Genomic DNA, 21,326 nt, shown 5'->3' with positions numbered 1-21,326 from the left:
TGAGTAAGATCTGGGTTCATGACGATCTTAAGTTCTAGGTTCACTTAGTATCTAGAATCAAGAAGCATCGCAGCTTTTGCTACTACTGCGCTGGGAGTTTGCTTCGGGACAAAGACGCAGCACAACGAGGAATACCCAATTCGAAACTTCGTCAGCAAGTCGAAACCATGAACTCGATTGCTGGTTTTAAATAGAACGATGAATGCTTCTGGGGCGAATCAACCCAGTTCTTAACTTCTTATGAGAGAGATTCACTTACGACCCTCTCACAACAGCAAAAATCAACTTGATTGCAGTATTTTCTTTATGAGATTGATTGTAGTATCAGGTTTGGGTGAGCTTCGAAATTGGTATGTATATCAGTTTTTTTATTCTGCAAGGTCTTTCATTTATCTTTTGAAAGGCCTCTCATTTTATTTAAAGCACACGAAAATCTATTTGCAAACTAACAGGATGGGATGTCCGTAAGGTGAGGTGGAATGAAACTACAGGTGTCAAATGATAAATGGAGAGACAGGGAAGGAGACAGGAAAATGGGGACAGAAGATTTTCTCCCAACCGCGAGAATTTTTGACAAGCAACACATGTCTAAGGGGTTCGGGCTTGACTTGATCGTACAAGAGAAAAACTAACAAATGCCTGAGACTAGCCAAGTTTAAGGAGTTAGAACTTTGAATTGCCAAATAAGTGCGAATCTAGATGCACCAAGAACTTCGCTAACCCAAGCAAAATTCTCTGTTCGCCAAAATAACCTCTACAGTAGAACAAAGCAGGAGAGAACGTCCTGATGAAGAAAACAAAGAGAAGACCAACGATGTAGGGCTGCAGGTGGTCAATGATGATATCTATGATCAGTTTTTATGTTGTACAAGAAATTGAAAGGGTCGTGTGACAAATTGAATCGTCGCAACTGTAATACAATTATTTACCGGTGACAAAGTACTTGTTGTTTAATTGCTCTTTTCTACTATACAGGGATTCTTGTTGGTATTCTCTTGTTTACTCCAAATCAAAATAGATAAACATAGATGTTCAATTTAGGTCTCATACAATCCTTGACAGTTATGCTAACAAAGACTGCAGTACCTTGGTGTCTACCTCCAAGCTAAGTAATTCTCCGGTTTCAATAAACATTATTTCTCTGTTCCTGATGGAACTGTCAAATGCATTAACACAATGTAGCTATTTCAAATAGCTCAAGAGCTTCCTTGCCTTCGTTTTTCAACATTGAATTGAACATCCACAAGGTTTGTTATTCCTGCAGTTATCTTTTGGCCCGCTTTTACCGGACCAACACCTTTGGGAGTGCCTGCAAATCAGTTCCAGGATCATAATTTGTTGGAACATAAAACAGTTTCCGGATGCTGAAAATGAGGAAGAATAAGAAGAAAATGTCAAATGTAACTTCGTACCTGTTAGTATTACATCTCCTTCGAGAAGTGTCATAATGGAACTTATGTGGCTGATGAGAAATGGGATTTTAAATATCATATCCTTGGTTGAGCCTTTCTGCCTCACTTCTCCATCCACCTATCAGGGAAGCAAATCAATTCGAACAAAACAATTAGGAGAGACCAATAAATACGTAGACGCTAGGCTACTAATAAACTAGGAAGCAATAAGAACCTTCAACCAAAGTTCCAAATCATCAGGGTCTGGCACTGTTGCTAGGGAAAGCTGCATGAAGTTTTAAGTGTTAAACAATTGGATGTACTGACATATATACATATACAAAAACGGATGCTCAGTTCATATAGACTGAATTATTCATCTAAAGCTCTGTTATACGCAAAAAGGAAGACAATCAATGATAATAATATTACAACACCTTTATGTGGAACGAATCGTTTACAACAGATTTTATAATAACAAAGAGAAATCAACAAAATGCAACACAATGTTTACCACAGAACTGATTGGTGTGAAGGTGTCCTGCCCTTTAGCTATGGTCCATGGAAGGCCTGCAGACTGCATCAGGAATTAACTTGTATTAATAACGTGAACAGTTATGTACTTACACTACTGGTATTCCAAAACATACTAGTCTTCGAAATCAATTTGGACAGGATATATAGAGCAAAGCATTGTTAAAACCATAAACATCCAAAACAAGATTGCGAGTTTGAACTGATAACACTTCATACGAACACTCTAAATGAGTCAACTTGGTGGTGTTTTTCAAAATTTCTATAAAGATTAAGGCACCTCTTGGTTTATTAAAGTTTTTAATCCAATATTTATTTGCCTCTACCAAGCATCATGTGCATTGATCCACATTGACATACATATGATACTGCATCAATTTCTAGGATTACATTGATCATAACTCCATAGCTATCTAGAGTATATCATCCTAATTCACACACTACGAAATATTACGTCATAAAAATGATGATTACCTTAGCAGTAGCTTGAATTTCTCTGGCAGTCATATCAAGAGCAAGTGCATAACCTTAGAATATTATGATTGTCTCTAATCAGATCCCAACTCAAACAACATCATCTCTTTAACAAGCAATCAAATAGTAACCAACACAACCAATAATAGACCATTACCACCAACGTATTCCATGGCCTTGGCCTGAGGAACATCCCGAGCTTTCTTGGATATAACGACGGCCAGCTCCACCTCATGGTCCAACGACTCAAGTGGGTGAGGGATTTCGATGGTGCCTCCGTTTTCCAAGTAAGACGACGTCGGTTTGAGGAACAGCACAGGCTCCTTCACGATCAGAATCAAAGATTGGAAACTGAAAAGGGAAAATGAGATGCGGAAAAGAGTGGGAAGAGAAGAAAAGAGGGGACCTTAGGGACAGCGTTTCCGAGCTCTTTGGCGTGGGCGGCGTAGTTTCTGCCGACTCCGATGATCTTGGTGCCAACTTGTAGAAGCCTGCTTGCCATGTTTTACTGTGTTTTTCACTCCGACGACGACAATGTCAAACTGAAACTCTCAGCTGTCATATTCTTCTCTTCACTTACCGAAGAGTCGGGCCTTACTAGCCGATGTGTTCCTGCCTTTTCAATTATTCAATGATCTTAATCATCTCCAACCAAAAAAAAAAAATAATAATAAATAAAAATAATAATTTAATAGTAATAATAAAATTATAACGTCACCAGATGTACTGGAGATGCAAAATACAAGCAGTATTCAACATCAAAATGTTCAAAGCATAACGTGTTTTAACCACTTGATCTGATAAGTTTGGTTGAGCAGTACTATAGTATAGTATGGAACTCTCATATCCAACGTATTATCCTAATTTTTAATTAATAGCATATTTGAGAGGTTTTGGGGTTTGTTCATCTACGGCAAGAGATTATTCCGGTTTTGTTAGAATACTCTCCGATGGCAACTAATTTGTCAAGTTTCGTGAGTAAGAACAAAAATAAGAAGGTTGTTGGCATTTTTCTTTTCGCTACATGTTTAAGTGTCTAGAGGATTAGATTGACAAATATATAGCAGATACCATATCATTGTTACAAGATGACGACTCCACAACCTTTGTGAATTGTGAGGGTCCTGCATCGAGTAATTCCAACATACACAACAGTGTCGATTAAAACTCTCACATCACACAGGCTCACTTTGTTCCTTCTCGACAAAAAAGGGCTGAAAACTAGGCGCAGGATTCTGGTGAACGTGTTCACCAGTAGCCTTATATGCAGCCTTGCTTGATTCCTCATTTCCGGATTGACGGCGGGACCTGAACCAAAGCAAATTACATGTCAGATGTGTCCTTCACTGTCCTATGCTGTGTTCATTATTGACCTGAGTATATCAATTCATTACCGTTGTCGAAAGTTGGGACGTTGGCTGCCAAGTAAGGGAGTTGAACAAGATGCGGTAAGGTGAGTTGCAACCTCTGAACAAGATGCGGCAACGTGAGTTGCATTCTCTGATAAACTTTTAGTCAACTGTCAAATCAGCAAACAGAGAGCTGAGCTTTTTGAATAAGTTCTTTAGAAGAAAGAATTTGCTATAGTTAAGTCCTGGAAGAGCAAACTTACAGTTCTTTTGCCCAAACTATGTTCACTTGCTGGTCCAGCTGGGGTACTGGTAGCTCTCTTTCTTCTTTCATTTACAAGGATAGTTGCACATTTGCATGTGAAAAATATTAGTGCTGCTCCGAGTGAAAACACTATACTGGACTCGATGACAATAGCTGATCCTAAGCCTGTATCAAACACAACAGACATCTCATAAATCATAAATGGGTGATTTCAAGAACCAACATAAGTTGTACTACCAAGATGTCCAGAGAGAAGCACTTTAGCCCTCACTTACTGATTAGTCTCCCCTACATAGATCGCAACTTACCACGAGCCACAAGTGAACTCATCGGCCTTCTTCTTATAAGATTTAGAGAAGCCTCGGCAAGTAAGGGCACTGATATATGTTCGGAACAGTTACAATAACACCCATAGTTTCCCAGGTCATTCAATGTCACTGTCAAGATGGCATCTTGTTCTCCTCCACCCTATGCAAAAACAAACACGTTGGACTCAACACAACACACTATTCCAGGTTTAAACAAAACAAACGATTACAAACAGTGGAATAAGGCATTTACACACATGATAAAACAGCTGTTGCATAACAGTGTTGCATTCATCAACTGTTGCATGTAATCTTATTCCCTTAGCTTTGACCATGAAATGCTTTGAGATGGTAACATATGTCTGAAGAGGTAGCCACTGGTAGCTATTCTTAATCTTCACTTCTACTGTAGTGATGAGCTCAGCTGGTAGGCTGGTTACCAAATATCCATCATTAACTTCCATCGAGAAGATGACCAGAAAAAGAGATTCGTTACCTGAAATATTATCCAGCAACAGAACATCAAACTAGCCATATGTGAATTATTCCATTCCAGCTTAATTCAATATATATTAGTATGGTCTTATCTAACCATACCAGGGAACGCAAGAAGATCTGGATCTCCAATGTAGAACTCAAACTTGTCTGTTTCTCTGTCATATATCAGTGACTCATCTTCATTGCTTTTCAAAATAATAAACTCAGGTGCATGAATAAAAGGAGGATCATTGATAGGTTCCACAAGAACTGGGATATGCAAATCATTTACTCCATTCCTATTCCTCGTAGTGAGCCGAATTGTATCATAGCCACAGAAGTTCTCATTTCTGGCTCAAGGAAATTGAAAAGTAATGTTACTGATATAACAGGATATGACAAAATTATACATGTCTTTGTGATTGGGGAATAAGATCCGTAAAAGTACCCATAGTACTGAATTGACTGAAGGGCAAAATTGATTGCTTCCACGCTGCCTTGTAATATCAACCCGTTCACTCCTCCATCCTCTTTGTATACAGAAAGTCCATTCCAAATGGGCTCCCAGAATTGCATTAGCATGGGAGACAGATATACTGTCCCAGATTGAGCACTAAGATTAACAGAGATGTTCTCCATCATGTCAGAATATCTTATCATAAACCCAGAGAAGCCACTGCAAATAGCAAAAAATCTATAATTAAACAGCAATCCTTGAAAATGTGTGATGGATTAATAGTAAGTACCATACCCAAATTTTGGATTAACCTCATCTTCAGTGGCTTGCAATTCACTTGGAAAAGAAACAACTTGTGGTGGGATGGTGAGAATAAATATGTTTACAGGAGCAGTAGCAAGATTGCCGTTTATATCAGACATAATGTACACAAAGGAATCATTGCCATAATAGTCTTTATAAGGTGTATACCGGAGGAGCTTCCCATACTCGATAAGGGAACCATGACCTGGCTGACAAACATCAACCAAGTAAATTTCCAAGAAAATTCATTTACGGTTTAGGCAAAATGTTGTTTGTGTGAAAATAATGGTAGATCAATTTAGTTGCTCATAATAGACACCATCCTAAGAAAGGTTATCTGGGAGAATAGAAAGGTGAATCATGATGGTTGTACCTTGGAGAATTCAATAACACTAGCATTATTTCCAGCAAAGTAATCATTCGCCAGAACATCAAAAGCGATTGACTCGTCCTCCCACACAGCAACTGTATCATTTTCGGCTTTAGGAAAATATTCGCCTGCAAATGACCACATCATTCAAGCCATTACACTGTGACAATGGAAGTAAAGGTAAAAATAATAGTATTACTAATTTGAAACAGGGTGGAATATATCCAATGTAGAGAAAGAACTAATGGCATTCAAATCGATATACCAATCAGAAGAAAAAGAAGCTATGCTTGTTTAACATCTTGCTACTCTTTTAACTTACTATTGTAGACATTGACCCCAAAGGGGCAGGAAGAAATACGTTTGCCATCAAATGAAGCACAGATCTCATAAGTTCCAACATCCTTAGCCATATAATGCACAGTGTATGATCCATCGTTATTGTCCACAAACAAGGAACTTGAAAAGCCAGAACTGTTTACAGAAACAATCTCTAGTTTCAGCCCAGATTGGTGTGACAAGACAGGGTTGAAAAATGAATCCCCAAGTTGCACTACAACTTCATTATTAATCATCCTTGCCACCTTGGGAGAAAATTTGACTACTGTTGAGCATAATGGATCAACACTCCCTGTATCAAATTGAGGAACCTATTATATGAGGTGAAATAAGAGGGTGAAACAGTGCAGCACTTCATGCAACCATTTACGACTGACAAGATGACAAATAACATTGGTAATAAATAGTTGTCCAGGTCATAAGAAAATCAAAACCACTTCCACAAACATCCTTTGAAATGATGTGACTTGTACAGGATAGAAGATTCAAGCTGGAAACCCAACATGTTATAAGATTTGGGAATTGACATTGACCTATAGATCGAATTAGAAGTTATAGTTTTCTAAGTCCGTATAAATCAAAAGCGGTCTTTTGCAGTGGTGCCAGAGAAATATCATCTCATGTTATGCTCTATTAGCATTGGCTTAATTCATTTTTCTATCCGGCAGTTCCTTTACTACAAATTTTGGCTGAAATCATACCTGCTATAACTTGCTTGTAAAAGGGTTGGCCTCCATTCAGCACAATATTTCCACAAAATACAAGAATTTTGTAAGTCCCACTCTTCTCAGGTGTATATACCACATTGAAAGCAGTTGCCAAAGTGCTGACGCCCCCAACAGTCTGCATTTAGAAACTGCACAAAGTTAAACTCTAGATGCTTACGGAAATAGTATGTATAAAAGTTAATGCGTCTGTGTATACACACTATTCTTACAGAATTAATCGAGGTCACAGATGGTGAAGGAGCTAATTCTATTTTGTTGGTTGTACCATATCTTATTCCTTGAGCAGGTCCACTCCCTGACATAGAGACACGACATTTTGTTAAATATAATCAAAAATTATAACAAGGGAATAGCTCAATGTTTTTGCTCGCTTGCATGTACCATTGATGATCTGGATAGGAAATATGCCAGACTTCACATGGTAGAAGTCAATTTCCCTTAAGATTTGTATTTCAAGCCTCTCAATTCCAACTGGAGAGGGATTTTGATAAGCATCATTCAAATAAACTGAGAATTCTGATCTTTCTCCTGCGATGGAGCTATTTAGACCGGTTCCATTAACAACACTGTTTGTCCCATTGCAATAGCCTATCCGAATGTACACAAGAGAGGCATGTGTAAGGAAGAGGATGAAATAACACCGATATGTTACTAAAACAAGATGAAACTCACCAACAAAGACGGTATATGCATATGGCATATTAGAGATGCTTTTATCATGCTTCATATCTGATATAGTCAACAGAAAGTTGCCTGGTTCCAGATTGGTAAAAGAAAACAGCTGGATTCCAGCCGCCACTTCTTCAAAGTGCAAATCCGGAACAGGAATGGACAAATTCGTCTCTGTCTCAACAACTTCAGCATCAAATTCATACAGCCCTGGAACAAGGTTACTGTACTGATCTTGCTGGTGTATAAAGATTTCCATCTTGGAATATAATTGCCATGCATTTGGTTCAAAATCCCATTTCACGACACAATTGGAAACTTCAAGAGGTCCTGCAGAAATAATCAACTTATAATAACTACTATGCAAAATGAGCACATCTGTATGAAACAATCATATAATTGAATGGCTTCTTCATTGCCATTATAAACCATAAAAAAGAGCTGTTTGAAGCCCAAATTGAATATTATCCAACTCATCTTAATTTATGCAGTAAAGACAAATGTGATAAGCTTGAAAAGATAAATATTGCTATGATACACCACCTGGGTTCACCTTAAATGGTAGTGGAGAGCCATTCAAGCTCTGATTACCACCTTCCACATGTAACAAGAGGTCTCCAGCTTCTACGACAGTGAATTTCATGATGATATAACCAAATTGGTTCCACCCAAAGTGGGAAATGTTCGGTACGCTTGCAATGGAATCATTTGCATGAAAAACAGACACTGTAAAATTATGTACCCTTAGATCTTCAGTGGTTTCATTGATCTTATTCCCAAATGCATCCTTCGGAAGTATCTGTACTCTAGCTTGACCACCAGCTTCAAACTCATGGACGAAACCCAGCCATGAAGCAACACAGACAGATGGGTATATATTCCCTTCAATAAAAAACATAAGAAGCATTGGGGCTAGTTAAACTGTTAAATACATACCAAGACTAAAATAGATAAACTGAATAGTTGAATTCTATAATGGATACCTGGATGAACTTGGAAATGCAGAGATGAATCAAACACTTTGTAGTGGTCCTCATTGATCAAAACGTTAAACAAACCAGCCGTCATTGTAGTAAAGAAAAGCTTCCAACTAGATGGGTCTCCTTCAAAATCTGAAAGAACCCCAGATACTGTAGAGCTATTCCCAATCTTTCCATCAACTGTAAGAGTAGGCTTGAATGCATTCTTGTCAAGTTTGTCAAAGTTGTTCAGTGCTCTGATCTTTATGGTTGCGATTTCACCGGCTACATATGTGTCCTTATCGTCCAGCCAACTGAAAGTGAACTCGGGCACTGCTGCCTTCTCTGAAACAAAGAGAAACACAGAAGGTTAAAGACAAAGATGTACATTTCAAGAAAGGAAGAAAAGTTTTTGACTGCAAGTTTACCTGAATATGAAAGTTTGGAGCCAAATGAGAAAGCCAAGAGTGAAATGAATACGAGTATGTTCATTTTGTCTGCCATGAGAGAAAAAGCGAGAAGCTTGGGCTCTGCAGAGGATCAGTAAACTTCTTTTTCGTGATGGAAACTGCAAGTTAGATATGAGAGAGCGGTTACTGACAGTTGAAAACAGTTTATAAAGTAGTGTGTCCACTAAGATTTCTTTTTCTTTTTCTTTAGAGAACACCAACTCAGAAGAAGAAACTACTTTTTTTTTTTTTCCTTCTTTCTCTTCCTCAATCCATTTAAGAAACAAGAACAACTGGACACCATCTTCATTGTTCTGCTATACCAAAAGTAAAGTTCGTTTAGTTTTTAGCTTTCTATGAATCGTTCTTCATCTTCTGCAAAACCAAGTCAAAGACCACGACTATTTATCAGAAAAGAAGAGCACATTTATTTATATACACAGTTGATCGAACTCCTCATCACAAGAAGTTCTCTTTGGCACATCGACACAAAGTTTACATGGGTATGATGCATACTATAAAAGACATTATTGGTATCCATGCTTGAAATACTGGAGGATTTGTATTAGATGAAGCACCAGAGTAAGATGATGGCCTACTGAGCTTTCACCTACAGCCTCGAACTTCTGTTGTATGGCCTCTTGATTCCGTAAACATCCTGAGAAAGTAAACTTTGCAAAGGTGCTCCTCCTTTCAACTCCAGCCGCTCAGAAACACAAGTTTAGATTTAAGCACATGACAAGTCATCTATGTCATATGCAACATGAGCAGCTCTGGATTCTCTATTAATTCTTTCCACTCTTTACAGAATCGGGCAACAGTTGCTCCGTCCAGCACTCTATGATCAGCGCCTATATTAACCTGACAAGAACAAAAAATAAACATAAAATTAGACAGGCCAAAGCCTCACTGTCCAACATCACAGATCAACATGTCAGTATGTCACTCGTTCTGCTGAATGATTCATTTGAGAGTCTAATAGGTAAGATGGAAATGGGATATGTAACCATGAGGGATTTGGCCCTTCTTCTCTTGCTTCTTCAGAAAATTGAGCAAGGGCATTGGCACACAGTGCTTAGAACATCATAATTTGTTTTGAAGGTTGTAAAATAACTTTTCTAATTTATTTAAAGCAACTGCAACAGAAACTTAAATGCTCACCGTCATAACTGACGCAGGATATATACTTCCATCGTCTGCAAATTGTGGAACCTTCTGAATTCGTCCAATTGCAATAATGGCAACCTCTGGCAAGTTGAGAAGAGGCGAACCATACTTCCCACCAATAGCTCCAATATTACTTAGAGTAATTGTTCCTCCAGATATGTCTTCAGGCCTAAGCTTGTTTTCCAATGCCAATTGTAGTAACCGCGAAAGCTCCTTTGTTATCTATGTGCAACATACATAAAATTTTCCTCAAAAAAAAAAAAACATACATATAATTAATAAAGTCACCATGAAGCTACTGAAAACTAGCACCATTAATTATTAGCATATGCCATTCTACTAAACCAAACATAGAAAACCATTAACTTTGCATATAGAGGTGATATGCCAGCATTTTCTAGCCATTCATCTAAAGTCCTGAAGTCAAGCTACAACCATGAATGTATTTTTCTAATCCTGGATCTCCCACACACAAACCAAGCAGGGTATATATGTTCTGATATATGGTGGCACTAACATTTGAGGGCTAAGTGGTGAGGGATGAGGGGTCATATTGAACTAACCTCCATGATGGAAAGAGACTGAACATTCTTTATGTTTGGCACAACTAGACCATATGGAGTAGCCATGGCGATTCCGATGTTGTGGGAACCTATACAAATTTTCAATAGTTAAAATTTTAACTTTTCTAAAGTTGAGTCTAAGAAGATTATAAATAGCAAGTTTTCTCCATCAAACCAAAACATAAAGTTGAAGTCAAAATATGGCCAACATTCAATGGATGATAATTGCCATGATTAAGCAGAAACAATTATACAAACCTTTTAGGACGACCTCAAGTGACTCCTCAGTGAAGCAACTGTTCACTAATGGATATTTGCTTATTGCCATTGAAAGTGTCTTGATTAATGATGGAAGGAAAGTATGCTTAACACTTGAATCAGAGTTTCTCCTTTGGAAAGAATCTTTTAGCTCTGCAAGTGCATTGCAGTTTATCTCCTCAACAAAATGAAAATGTGGAACTTTTGCAGCCATAGTCATTGATTTGACCATTGCGCGCTGGAAGCCCCTGAAAGAACAGGAGTAAGTCCATGCATACTTCACTTTCTTTTGATTAATATTTCTAACAGGTACAAGCTATAAGACAATGTAAGAAAATTTGGAAGTTCCAGCCATGGATCATACTACCTCAAGGTAACTGTCTTATCTTCATATATCCCTCCAGCTTTAGCTGAAGCATGCAAGTAACTCTCTTCTAATCCAGAAAATTCATCAGAACTAGAACTCGAGGAGGCAGATGAATCTTCAAGGATTCTCTTCTGCAAAGCATACTTAAGGACATCTTCTTTGACCACTCTCCCATCGTCACCAGATCCATGGACTTCATTGATATCAATACCATATTTCTTCGCAAGGTTCCTAATGGGAGGTGTGGATAGAACTGCACTTATGTTCTGTGTGTTCAGGTCAGAATCTAGTGACTTTGTATTTTCCAAACTATGGCACGTCTGCCTTGGAACCTCAGATTCCTCAACCACCATTTTCAAAAGAATTTCTCCAACCTAAGAATCCATTAAAGTCAAAAGCATAAGTGAGAATGCCAAATCAGGATAAAGGCTAAATGATAAATCCACCAAAAAAAAATTGCATGCTGCCACTCCTTCAAATTCCAAAAAAGTAATTGCTTTTACAGATCCTATCTACAGACTATGCAATATCCAGAAAGGACATAACCAATAGGAAAGCTTTTAGCCATGTGCCAACCTCTCTGCTAGACATCCCAGTAGCACACAACTCTGACTCTGCCATTGTAAGCAAGTCTACTCTGATAAGTTTATCCTATAATTAATGAAAGGTTTGCGATCATAACTTTTCAAATTTCAGCATCTTTTGCTCTAGTACCATGATGAGTTTTGTTAGCTTTACTCCAAAAACTTGAGATGTTACACTATGGACGAACAATTATTTTATACTCTTGACACAGTTAAGACATGCATATGAACACTAGCTATAACATCTCAACCAGTCTACTCTCCATGTCTCTCAAATAACAGATAGTAATAATATCTTCAGGCAATACCCACAACTATTATGTCTATGTCCATGAAGAAACAAAAGTTAGATGTACAATCCGCCAACAGTGGGAAAAGGAACTTGAGGTGCATATTCTCACCTTTACAATGTCACCAGGAATGTAGTTTATTTGAGCAACTCTTCCTTGATAACGGCTTGTTATCTCAATGCTTGCTTTGTCACTTTGAACCTCACAAATTGGCTGAAAGGCTTCGACTTGATCACCCTGCCAAAATCACAAAACTAATATAGCCTCCACCTTTACACAACCATAGACGCCTCAACAATATGTGCACTACTTTTGACATGTACTACTACAAGATAGAGAAATGCAAAAGCAGCTGAAGCACTGACCTCTTTCACAAACCATTTAAGCAGTTCACACTCAGCAATGCCTTCACCAGTTTGAGCCAAAGGCACATCAACTACACCATTACCACTATTTACATCATTCACCACCTGACCCTGACTTGAAAACCAGCACCTCTTCCCATTATGAGAAATTCCAGACTGCAACAATTGCACAACCAAATACATAAACGATCAAGATCACAAATAAAGTTACAAAATTTATACAAAACCCGGCAATTTTCTATCTTGGACTGATCATTCAATCAAAACCCAGAACCAAAATCTTCCGAAAGAGAGACTCACATTGGGTATCCTATCAGCAAAACGAAATGAGGTGGAAGATGAGAACACACGAAATTGAGAGGTGTGGTCTTCATGCACCATCGCCGGCGATAAACCAGAACAGAGCCACCGGTGGCCGGAGACCCAAACCCGCTTGCTCCAGACCCTCCTGCAAATCATGTTTGGTTTTTGGTGGCCGTTCAAGAACTCTGGAACCGATGATGAGTTTAAGTAATTTTATGTGTGGACTGGTTACAGTGCATAGGTCCACGCAGGTTTGAAGGTGTCTTTGAAGGTCTGAGATTCTCTTCGTTTCTGACAGGATATGCATGCAACTGATTGATTATGTACTACTTTGTTTCAAGGATGATCACTATGATGTGGGATTGACTCGGATACTTCTGCTTCAGATGGATAACAGGGAGATGACGTCATCCACCTTAGGAACACTGTACTTCCGTATTTGCCCTCTGTTTTTAAAGAAGTACGATATTGCCATTAGGTGTATAAACTGTGAAAAACACCAATCCTGACCTCTCGCTTCAGAACGAAAATGTTTGATCAAGTTCAAGAACGTCACACACGCTTGGTAAGTTTCTGTATGAGAAAATTCAATATCATGCTTAAACCATTTGTTTTTATAATCGTAATCGTCAATGTCAGTTCTGTAATCTCTGGGTTTTGGTTCTTGGTGGGTTTGTTTTTGATTTTCTTTTCTGTTTCTGTTGGCTTTGTATTGATTGAGAATTTGATTATTGAGAGGTTTTGTTTATGCTAGAGAGTATGAGATCTCAATGATGGCCAGTGACTGAATTTTGTAGCAGAGAGAGAATAGCATTTGTTCAGCAACATCAACCACGGCAGCAGCACTCGGGCAATCTTTCTAGTTCCATGTAGTAGAAGAGAAACGATGGCAATGGCCACCATGGCTTCCAGTCGTCCATTCTTGTTCTCCAAATTCAGGCATTGCTCTCGTACTAGTTACAAGAAGAGGGTAGTCCCACTTAGAGTTGCAGCTGCGGCTTCAATCCCATTTCAGCAACCCATCAACGTGGACTACCTGGAGCAAGAATTCAGTGGCCATGGAGTCATATTCAAAGGCATTGGTGACGATTGCGTTGCCAAGATGAGCCTTGACAATGGCAGCAAAGCCATCTTGATGCTTCCAAGTGGCCTAATCACATCTTACAAAGCCACCTTGTGGCATGGTGGCACTGCTGAGTTACTCCAGTCTTCAGTCTCCTAAGAAGCCAACACCATCCAAGGAGGGGTGTCTGTGGCTTTGGAATGTCTCGGTGAAGAACAAGTTTCATGGTCTCCAAGTATTTGGGCTCTTCAAGACATCACAGGAAATCCTCAGGACCCTATTCATGTAGTTCCATCATTGAATCATTGATGACTTGTATGATTTCTTTGAGGAAAGAAAACGCCAACTTAATTCATATACATAAGCATGTCAATGCAGGTAGAATTGATGAGCACCGATTACCATGACATGGTTCAAGTCAAGTACATTGTGACGCTCAATGACGATGTCCTAATCTCACAGCTTATGGTCTCTAATAACTGATTTTTCTTCACTTAAACTAAGTGGGTGTATATTGAGCCATCTGACAGTGAGCTCACCAAATGCTACTTTCGCAGTTGGTTTGGAAAGATCAGATTTCTTGAGTAGGTTACCCATTTTGACAAGTTCAGCTATAATTTGTTAGTGAAATTACAATAAAAACTATAATTTCAAATAATAAAAGCTTGTTGACAATAGACTGAGGCGGGGTATCTCGCTCTCTTTAAGGAGATTTAAGTCCTCTGCGGAATTACACCGGTGCACTAGACTCTTGACTTGTCCCCTCTAAGATACAACAGCCCAACAACAAGTTGTATGGCTCACACTAATTGACACAAATTGAAGGAACCTAAAGCTCCACCACAAAAACACCTTTCTTTGGCCTACTAAAAACACAATAACATTTTGTGGAATTTTTGATGGAAAGTTGATGGGTGAATATGTAGTTGTAATACATGTGATATATCTCTTCATGCAACAAATTGTGGTATATATAGGCTTGTAGGACACTCCCTATGATTAATAGGGTAGTAACCAATAGCCATAAGTTACAAGAAATAAAAGCAAATAAAACAAAGTAACCACCATGAGTTACACAAATAAATATCAAAATAGTTTTTTTTCAAAATAAAAACTAAAAGTAACACCCAAATAAATACAAAATAAAATAAAATATTAAAATGTAACAATATTCCCCCCACTCATTTTAATATTTTAAGAACAAGAAAAGTTACGGACCAAAGACGAACTACTATGCGTCATGAAGGTGTTTTTTTTTATGATGAAAATAAATTACAACGAAAAACCTCGACTACAACCGCCCCCAAAAAGATCAAGGTGGAAGGCAGAGGTCGAGGAAAGAGGAAGAGAAGAAACCCACAACTGAGGACTAGTAATAGAATGCCCTAATTTTGCAAGACAATCAGCCAAGAAGTTTGCTTCTCTCTAAACATGTTTAAAGGAGACTGAGTGGAACTAAGGTGATAAGGTGTGCTTTGCATTGAACCTTCACTTAGTGAAACAACAATCCATACTCTAGAGTTGATAGTGTGCTCTGCATTGAACAACAATTGCTTTGGAGAAATAAGAACTACTGCTCACACATAGTAATTCAGGTGTTAAAATGAGCTTTAATAGCCAACACGTTACGGCCATGTGCTTATCCCGGTTTTCATGAGTGTATTTCGAAAATAAGCTTCATTCTCATAAAGAGCGGCCCCACTGACCTCCACTCATATAGGTAAAATCCATCAATGACACTTGTAACTATGACATCCCACTCATTATGAGCTACATATTTTATTAAGAGTTACAAGGAACCCAACCTTCATATACGTTACAAGATAAATGCATTTACACCATATATAAGGATGAGTAAGAAAATATAGTGCATTTCTTATGGCTACCTTATGATTCGTTTTCCCATTAAACCCAGGTTTAAGATCTCTAACCACCAGTTGGGTATGGCTCATGACAATATGGGCTTCAATCCCATCCCCCTCGATGTATTCCAGACATTTTCTCTTGCCAAGCCTTTTGTTAAAATATCTGCAAGGTTATCACCATAGGCGGATGTATTCAAGGACCAAAGCCTCCAACTTTTATCTCAATGTGTTTTACTACAAAAACTTGGCCGAATTAAACCAAACCCAACTTAAACTGTCATGACCCACCCCGAATTTCACCCTGAAACCCGAAGTAAATCCTGTGGGGACCACCTCCAAGGAAAGTTTACCGAAAAAAAAAAATTCGGCATAACCTCCTTTAAAAATGGACAACCATTCCTAATAATACCTGCATACACTTCAAAAGAATCCATTTAATATCCTCTACTCCTGGAGCCTTCGTGCTCCCCAAATCACAACACCACCCAAAATTTACTAATCTAAACAAATCTCATATCCAACCAATTATAGGTTCAGAGCAACTCTAACAAGAAGAAAGGAAACAAAATAAATTAACAAGCGGAAGCTATATGATGACTATGCCTCATCTCCATGTACGCCCGACCTTAACTAAGCTAACCTGCAAGCTGGGCATTTTTAAAACGAAAGGCCCAGGGGAAAACACTTAACAACGTTAGAGTGAGTGGACAAAAATAAATTAATAAAAATATTTATGCTTCCCCATTTCAATTTCCAAAGAAAATCGAATGCATGCTGCAAGCGATAAAACTTTTATCTCATAAATGTCGAGCCTCTCAGGCTCTATAATATATGTATGTATGTACACACGTCCATACTCCCTATATAAATTCATGGGTCTATATAGGGCTACTACGCTCGCGTCCAACGCTCATGTCACGTCTTAATGCGGTGCTACACTACGCCATTAAGGTGGACAGACGGGTGTATAAATATGTGCCCATACCCCCTATATGAATTAAACACTCATATAGGGCTACTATGCTCACGTCCAACGCTCACGTCACACCATAATGCGGCTATATGCTATGCCATTAAGGTGGACAGACACATAGGGCTAGCTAGCATTTTTATACATACTCTTCTTATAAATACATATTTATATTCACCGAAAATTCCATTTTCGGTAACTCTCCAAGAGAAATAAAATCGTCAAAATAAAATGACGTCAAAATGCTCCACAACATTAATTGTTCATCTATGAACTATAGCATGCATTTTATTTAAAACAAAAGTCCACTCACAACTTTAGGCATAAACCCGACGAAATCCAAATCGCCACTCCAGAGAGGTTTCCTCGAACCCTGGCACAAATATAAAATTAATTTCCCAACTAAAAATCCAATATTTAAACAAAATAGGCAAAATTAACCGAGAGCCATATTCACGCTCATTATTGCCTAACTTCGATACGGTCCACACCTCAACACTAAAACCAGCAACCTTAACTACACCCTTCCACAGATTATACGACTTTATTCCAACGGCCGGATTCTATTTTATTAATCCGCTAAAATTACCAAACTTCGGAGATTCACAAACCTAACCAAAACTCATCCAAAAATTTCATAATTTACATCAATATACTCCCTTTAATATTCCACATTTAAGACTATACAAAACTCCCAAACAGCGGCTGTCGGAGGCCGATTCCGGCGACCTCCAATTCCTATAAAAATTTAACAGCATCTTCCTCTCAACATCTCAAACAACTTTCATAACTATCACTAAGTCCAATTTCAAGCCTAAATAGGGTAATCGAAACCAAACATATTAAGAAAACCCTAGAAAATTCAAACACCCGATTCTCCTTACCTAGCTCGAGTTAGGATGAATCCTTTTAGGGGTTTGCTGCTGGAAGAGAGAGCGTCCAAATTTTAGGGGTTTGCTGCTGGAAGAGAGAGCGTCCAAATGATACCAACAGCTCCGGCTATGGTGGCCGGAAAAAGGATTTTCCGGCGAAAACCCCGCCACGCACAGCAGCGGCTTCTCGGCATGATTTCTCCTTCATGGTGGCGCGACACGGGCTGCCACCTATCTAAACTTGTAGAGGATGCTCCAAACTTCAAATCGACACCAAGCACGCCTCCTATCTCGGCCGGACGGCGGCCGGAAAGTTTCCGGGTCGGGAGAGCTCGGGGATGAGGCCGGGAGGGAGAGAAGAGAAAGGGAAAAGAGAGGGCTGGGCTTTGACCACCTCTTGGCCCGATCCAACCCTCTTATACAACCCAAATCCAAAATAAAACACCCCGAAAAATAATACCGGAATAAAAATTACCTTTTACTAGCTAAAATTTACCATTTTTACCGTCGCCGTAATTTTCTCCTACGAATAATCCTCCGCACATAACCGTCCCCGAAACCCCTCTAGGGACCAATTAAACTATTACCTCGATGACGGAAAAGGTAAAATTCTTATTATAACCAAGCTAGTAAATAAGGTAAAAAATATAAAGATCGGGATGTGACATAAACCATATACATTGGCACCCCTCACTGGCTCACTCCCTCATATTTTAGCAGCTCTTGTTGTTTAGTTATGCTAATTACTTCTTTTAGAAAGCATTTCTTAAAAAAAGTAGTTAATTTAGTCTTATTCTTAGTACAATTATGTTTTTACCTTACAAATTAATTTAATTAGATCACTGAAACCTAAAGTTTGTATATATTGTACTCCATAAATAATGGCAGCATATTCATATAAAAAATGATGCTTAATTGGGTCTTTTCATTTTTGTTCTTACATCGGTCAATATGAGTAAATGATCGACAATTCATGGACTCTTCAAGAGGAAAAATGTTAAATCTAAAGCTTGTATATTAGTACATATTTATTATTATTGAGGAACTCTAATACTAAAGCAATAGTTCTCGAAATCCTCCCATATCAACAAAAATTAACTCTAATACAATGATTTTCGCGATACGCAAAAGCGACGAGTCAGTTTATGTATAATAGTTTACGACTTTATTATATTATAGTAAGTTTTTAGCATCAAGTTTACCTTATATTTTTTAACCTTCTTATATTGGCCCCCCTCAGATATGATTTCTGGCTCCGCCCCTGGTTATCACAAGATTTAACATAATCCACATTAATAATCTCATCACTTAAATATGATCTCACTGTATTGTGTTTTCTTCTTATTGGTCTGAATTTACCGTTATAATAACGGTTATTCACTCTACCAATAGTTGCAGTGCTATCATAATGAATCAATATAGGTGGCATTGGTTTTTCCCACAATTTCATACAATAAATCTCTCAACCAATTTGTCTCTTCACTTGCAGAAGCTAAAGCGATAAGCTCAGCCTCCATGGTTAAATTAGAGATTATTGTTTGCTTCTTTGGTTTCCAACATATAGCACAACCACCTAATGTAAAAATATAATTTGTGGTAAAGAGAAAGTCACCTGACAAGGTGTTCCAATCGGCATCACAAAAGCCTTCAAGTATAGTAGGATATTTTTTTTGGGAAAATTTTAAAAATAGCACATAAAGTATGAGTCACTGAGAATTAAGGTGAATGAACTTTATAAAACATAACAATGGTGTTTGAGGTTACAATTCCGACACACTTTTGGTACACGCGGTTAATAACACTGTTAACAACTGTGCCATTATTCATTTTTTAAGGGGTGATTCAGTCTTTTAGTATCTCTCTCCCAGCTAGCTCCTTCCCTCCGACCACCCATAAATAACAACCCCTCTACCTCTTCTCCGACTACCCAAATCTCTCTCTCTCTCTCTCTCTCTCTCTCTCTCTCTCTCTCTCTCTCTCTCTCTCTCTCTCTCTCTCTCTCTCTGAGGGCTTGCAACCTTTCTTTCTCCTCCAACAACCCACAATATAATTTTTGTCTCTCCTACCCTCGGATAGTCGAACGATGACCCACAACACCAATCATAAAAACTCAGTAAGACTCAAATCCTAGAGAAGTTTGTTTGTTTAATTTTTATCGCATTTCATAAACCAACTCAAAGTAACACAACTTTCCAACAATCATACTTGATATAGAACCTTGATAAACTATTCAATCCTAACTCTTCATACCCAGGAATTATAGTGACCGATAACACCAAAGCACTAATCCATCAACTCCCAACCAAATTCAAATTCAACTATACCAATATGTAGAACACAATTAGGCACCGTCTTCATACCTCATGAAGCCCCGACGATGACCGGAAATTGCAGAAACTCTGCCGAAAAACCCCACACTTCTAGGTTTTGATTCTCTTCTCGCTTGTCGTATGAGTAATCAAAGCTTTCAGGCTTGAATCATCAACCTTGCCGCGCCATTTATTCATATCAGAACAAAAGAAATCCCTAAAACCTTCATAAAAAAACATTAACCCCAAACAACCCAGCCTTAGGCCATTATATTAGTAATACAAAATCCAAATAATCTTTGATGTGTTTCAAAGAGAAAGATATTGATTGAATCTCTAGGTGGTTTCCAAGTTGATTGGTGGTCTGAAGATGATTGAGGAATGGAATAGGAGGTCTGGTGATAGGGGAAAAGGGAAAGACGAATGATTTAATTTGGGTCAGTCTCCATTTTCACATTCTTTTTCTCATTATTACTGTATAGACAAATTTACCCTCACAATATGGACGGAAATTAAGCAAACTAACGGTATGTACTTATGTTGGGTTGAGCTTTCAACCTCATACACCACTTTGATATTTTGTAAAGATGACTCACTTTAATTATTAGTGACACTACTTGATGTACTGTTCTTAAAATTTTCCCTATTTTTTTATATAATAAACCATAACTTTTAGTACCAAACAAATATTTCATGACACGCTCAATCGCTTGCCAATGTTATCTACCTGGTTTGCTTGTGAACATGCTAAGTTAATTTGATACTTTTAATACAACTAACGTGCAATAATAGCACGGTTATCAAAGATGGAAGAAATATTTAGATCCCAAATATCGTACCATGAGGATTGAAAAGCTAACTCCAATCCTCGGTTATGTCGATTACTAAGTCACTATCAATTTCAACAAAGTGATACGAACAATGGAAAATGTTGATTTTGGTTTTGGAAAGATAAAACTAAAATTGCAATTGAAAATAAAAATAATAGAAACTAATCAAGATATGGGAATTAGGTTGCTTGGTATTCTGCTAGCCAAATCTAATGCACAAATGTGTTTCCAATGGTCATTCAATTCCTAACGGCATCAAGAACCGTACCCAAGGCTTTTCAAGGCTCAAGGGTCACTAGATTCCTTATGGTGTATTCCTACTTCGGTTTAAGGGTAGTAGAAACTTGATTGGGACAATGTAGAGTCTTGTTAGGGCCTATAGATGAACCAAAAGGCGAAGAGTCCTAGAATCAAGGTTCCCAAGCTAGCCAATACGGCAATCAAAATA

At 38.2% G+C, this 21,326-nt stretch overlaps 4 protein-coding genes across 4 annotated transcripts; 1 reads left to right on the top strand and 3 right to left on the bottom strand.

The window, feature by feature from the left end:
* Positions 1-982: 982 nt before the first annotated feature.
* On the bottom strand, positions 983-3,012 carry LOC101291042 (acylpyruvase FAHD1, mitochondrial-like). Its single transcript, XM_004296814.1, has 7 exons — positions 2,806-3,012; positions 2,557-2,722; positions 2,400-2,452; positions 1,906-1,968; positions 1,627-1,677; positions 1,413-1,530; positions 983-1,309 (listed from the first exon to the last, which is right to left on the bottom strand). Exons 1-7 carry the CDS (start codon positions 2,899-2,901, stop codon positions 1,197-1,199), a joined length of 660 nt encoding a protein of 219 aa, XP_004296862.1. The 5' UTR covers positions 2,902-3,012; the 3' UTR covers positions 983-1,196.
* A 562-nt stretch (positions 3,013-3,574) lies between these two features.
* LOC101296199 (protein GAMETE EXPRESSED 2-like) lies at positions 3,575-9,115 on the bottom strand. Its single transcript, XM_004298092.1, has 17 exons — positions 9,052-9,115; positions 8,648-8,968; positions 8,208-8,546; positions 7,668-7,994; positions 7,377-7,583; positions 7,205-7,290; positions 6,969-7,110; positions 6,251-6,559; positions 5,932-6,056; positions 5,550-5,767; positions 5,247-5,474; positions 4,919-5,148; positions 4,579-4,817; positions 4,322-4,481; positions 4,012-4,178; positions 3,794-3,918; positions 3,575-3,707 (listed from the first exon to the last, which is right to left on the bottom strand). The coding sequence occupies exons 1-17, from the start codon at positions 9,113-9,115 to the stop codon at positions 3,575-3,577; spliced, it is 3,420 nt and encodes a 1,139-aa protein (XP_004298140.1).
* Positions 9,116-9,331: 216 nt separating this feature from the next.
* On the bottom strand, positions 9,332-13,302 carry LOC101290753 (lipoamide acyltransferase component of branched-chain alpha-keto acid dehydrogenase complex, mitochondrial-like). The gene is made up of 8 exons (XM_004296813.1): positions 12,967-13,302; positions 12,667-12,822; positions 12,413-12,538; positions 11,428-11,801; positions 11,061-11,308; positions 10,803-10,891; positions 10,234-10,461; positions 9,332-9,933 (listed from the first exon to the last, which is right to left on the bottom strand). The coding sequence occupies exons 1-8, from the start codon at positions 13,123-13,125 to the stop codon at positions 9,820-9,822; spliced, it is 1,494 nt and encodes a 497-aa protein (XP_004296861.1). The 5' UTR covers positions 13,126-13,302; the 3' UTR covers positions 9,332-9,819.
* Positions 13,303-13,492: 190 nt separating this feature from the next.
* Positions 13,493-14,688, top strand: LOC101315227. Its single transcript, XM_004296812.1, has 2 exons — positions 13,493-13,534; positions 13,724-14,688. Exon 2 carries the CDS (start codon positions 13,856-13,858, stop codon positions 14,189-14,191), a length of 336 nt encoding a protein of 111 aa, XP_004296860.1. The 5' UTR covers positions 13,493-13,534; positions 13,724-13,855; the 3' UTR covers positions 14,192-14,688.
* Positions 14,689-21,326: the final 6,638 nt, after the last annotated feature.

The sequence above is a fragment of the Fragaria vesca genome, linkage group LG4 (assembly GCF_000184155.1).
Source record: "Fragaria vesca subsp. vesca linkage group LG4, FraVesHawaii_1.0, whole genome shotgun sequence".
Classification (NCBI taxonomy): Eukaryota; Viridiplantae; Streptophyta; class Magnoliopsida; order Rosales; family Rosaceae; genus Fragaria; species Fragaria vesca.
The sequence above is the reverse complement of the archived record's forward strand: the minus strand, read 5'-3'. Positions and strand labels throughout refer to the sequence as shown.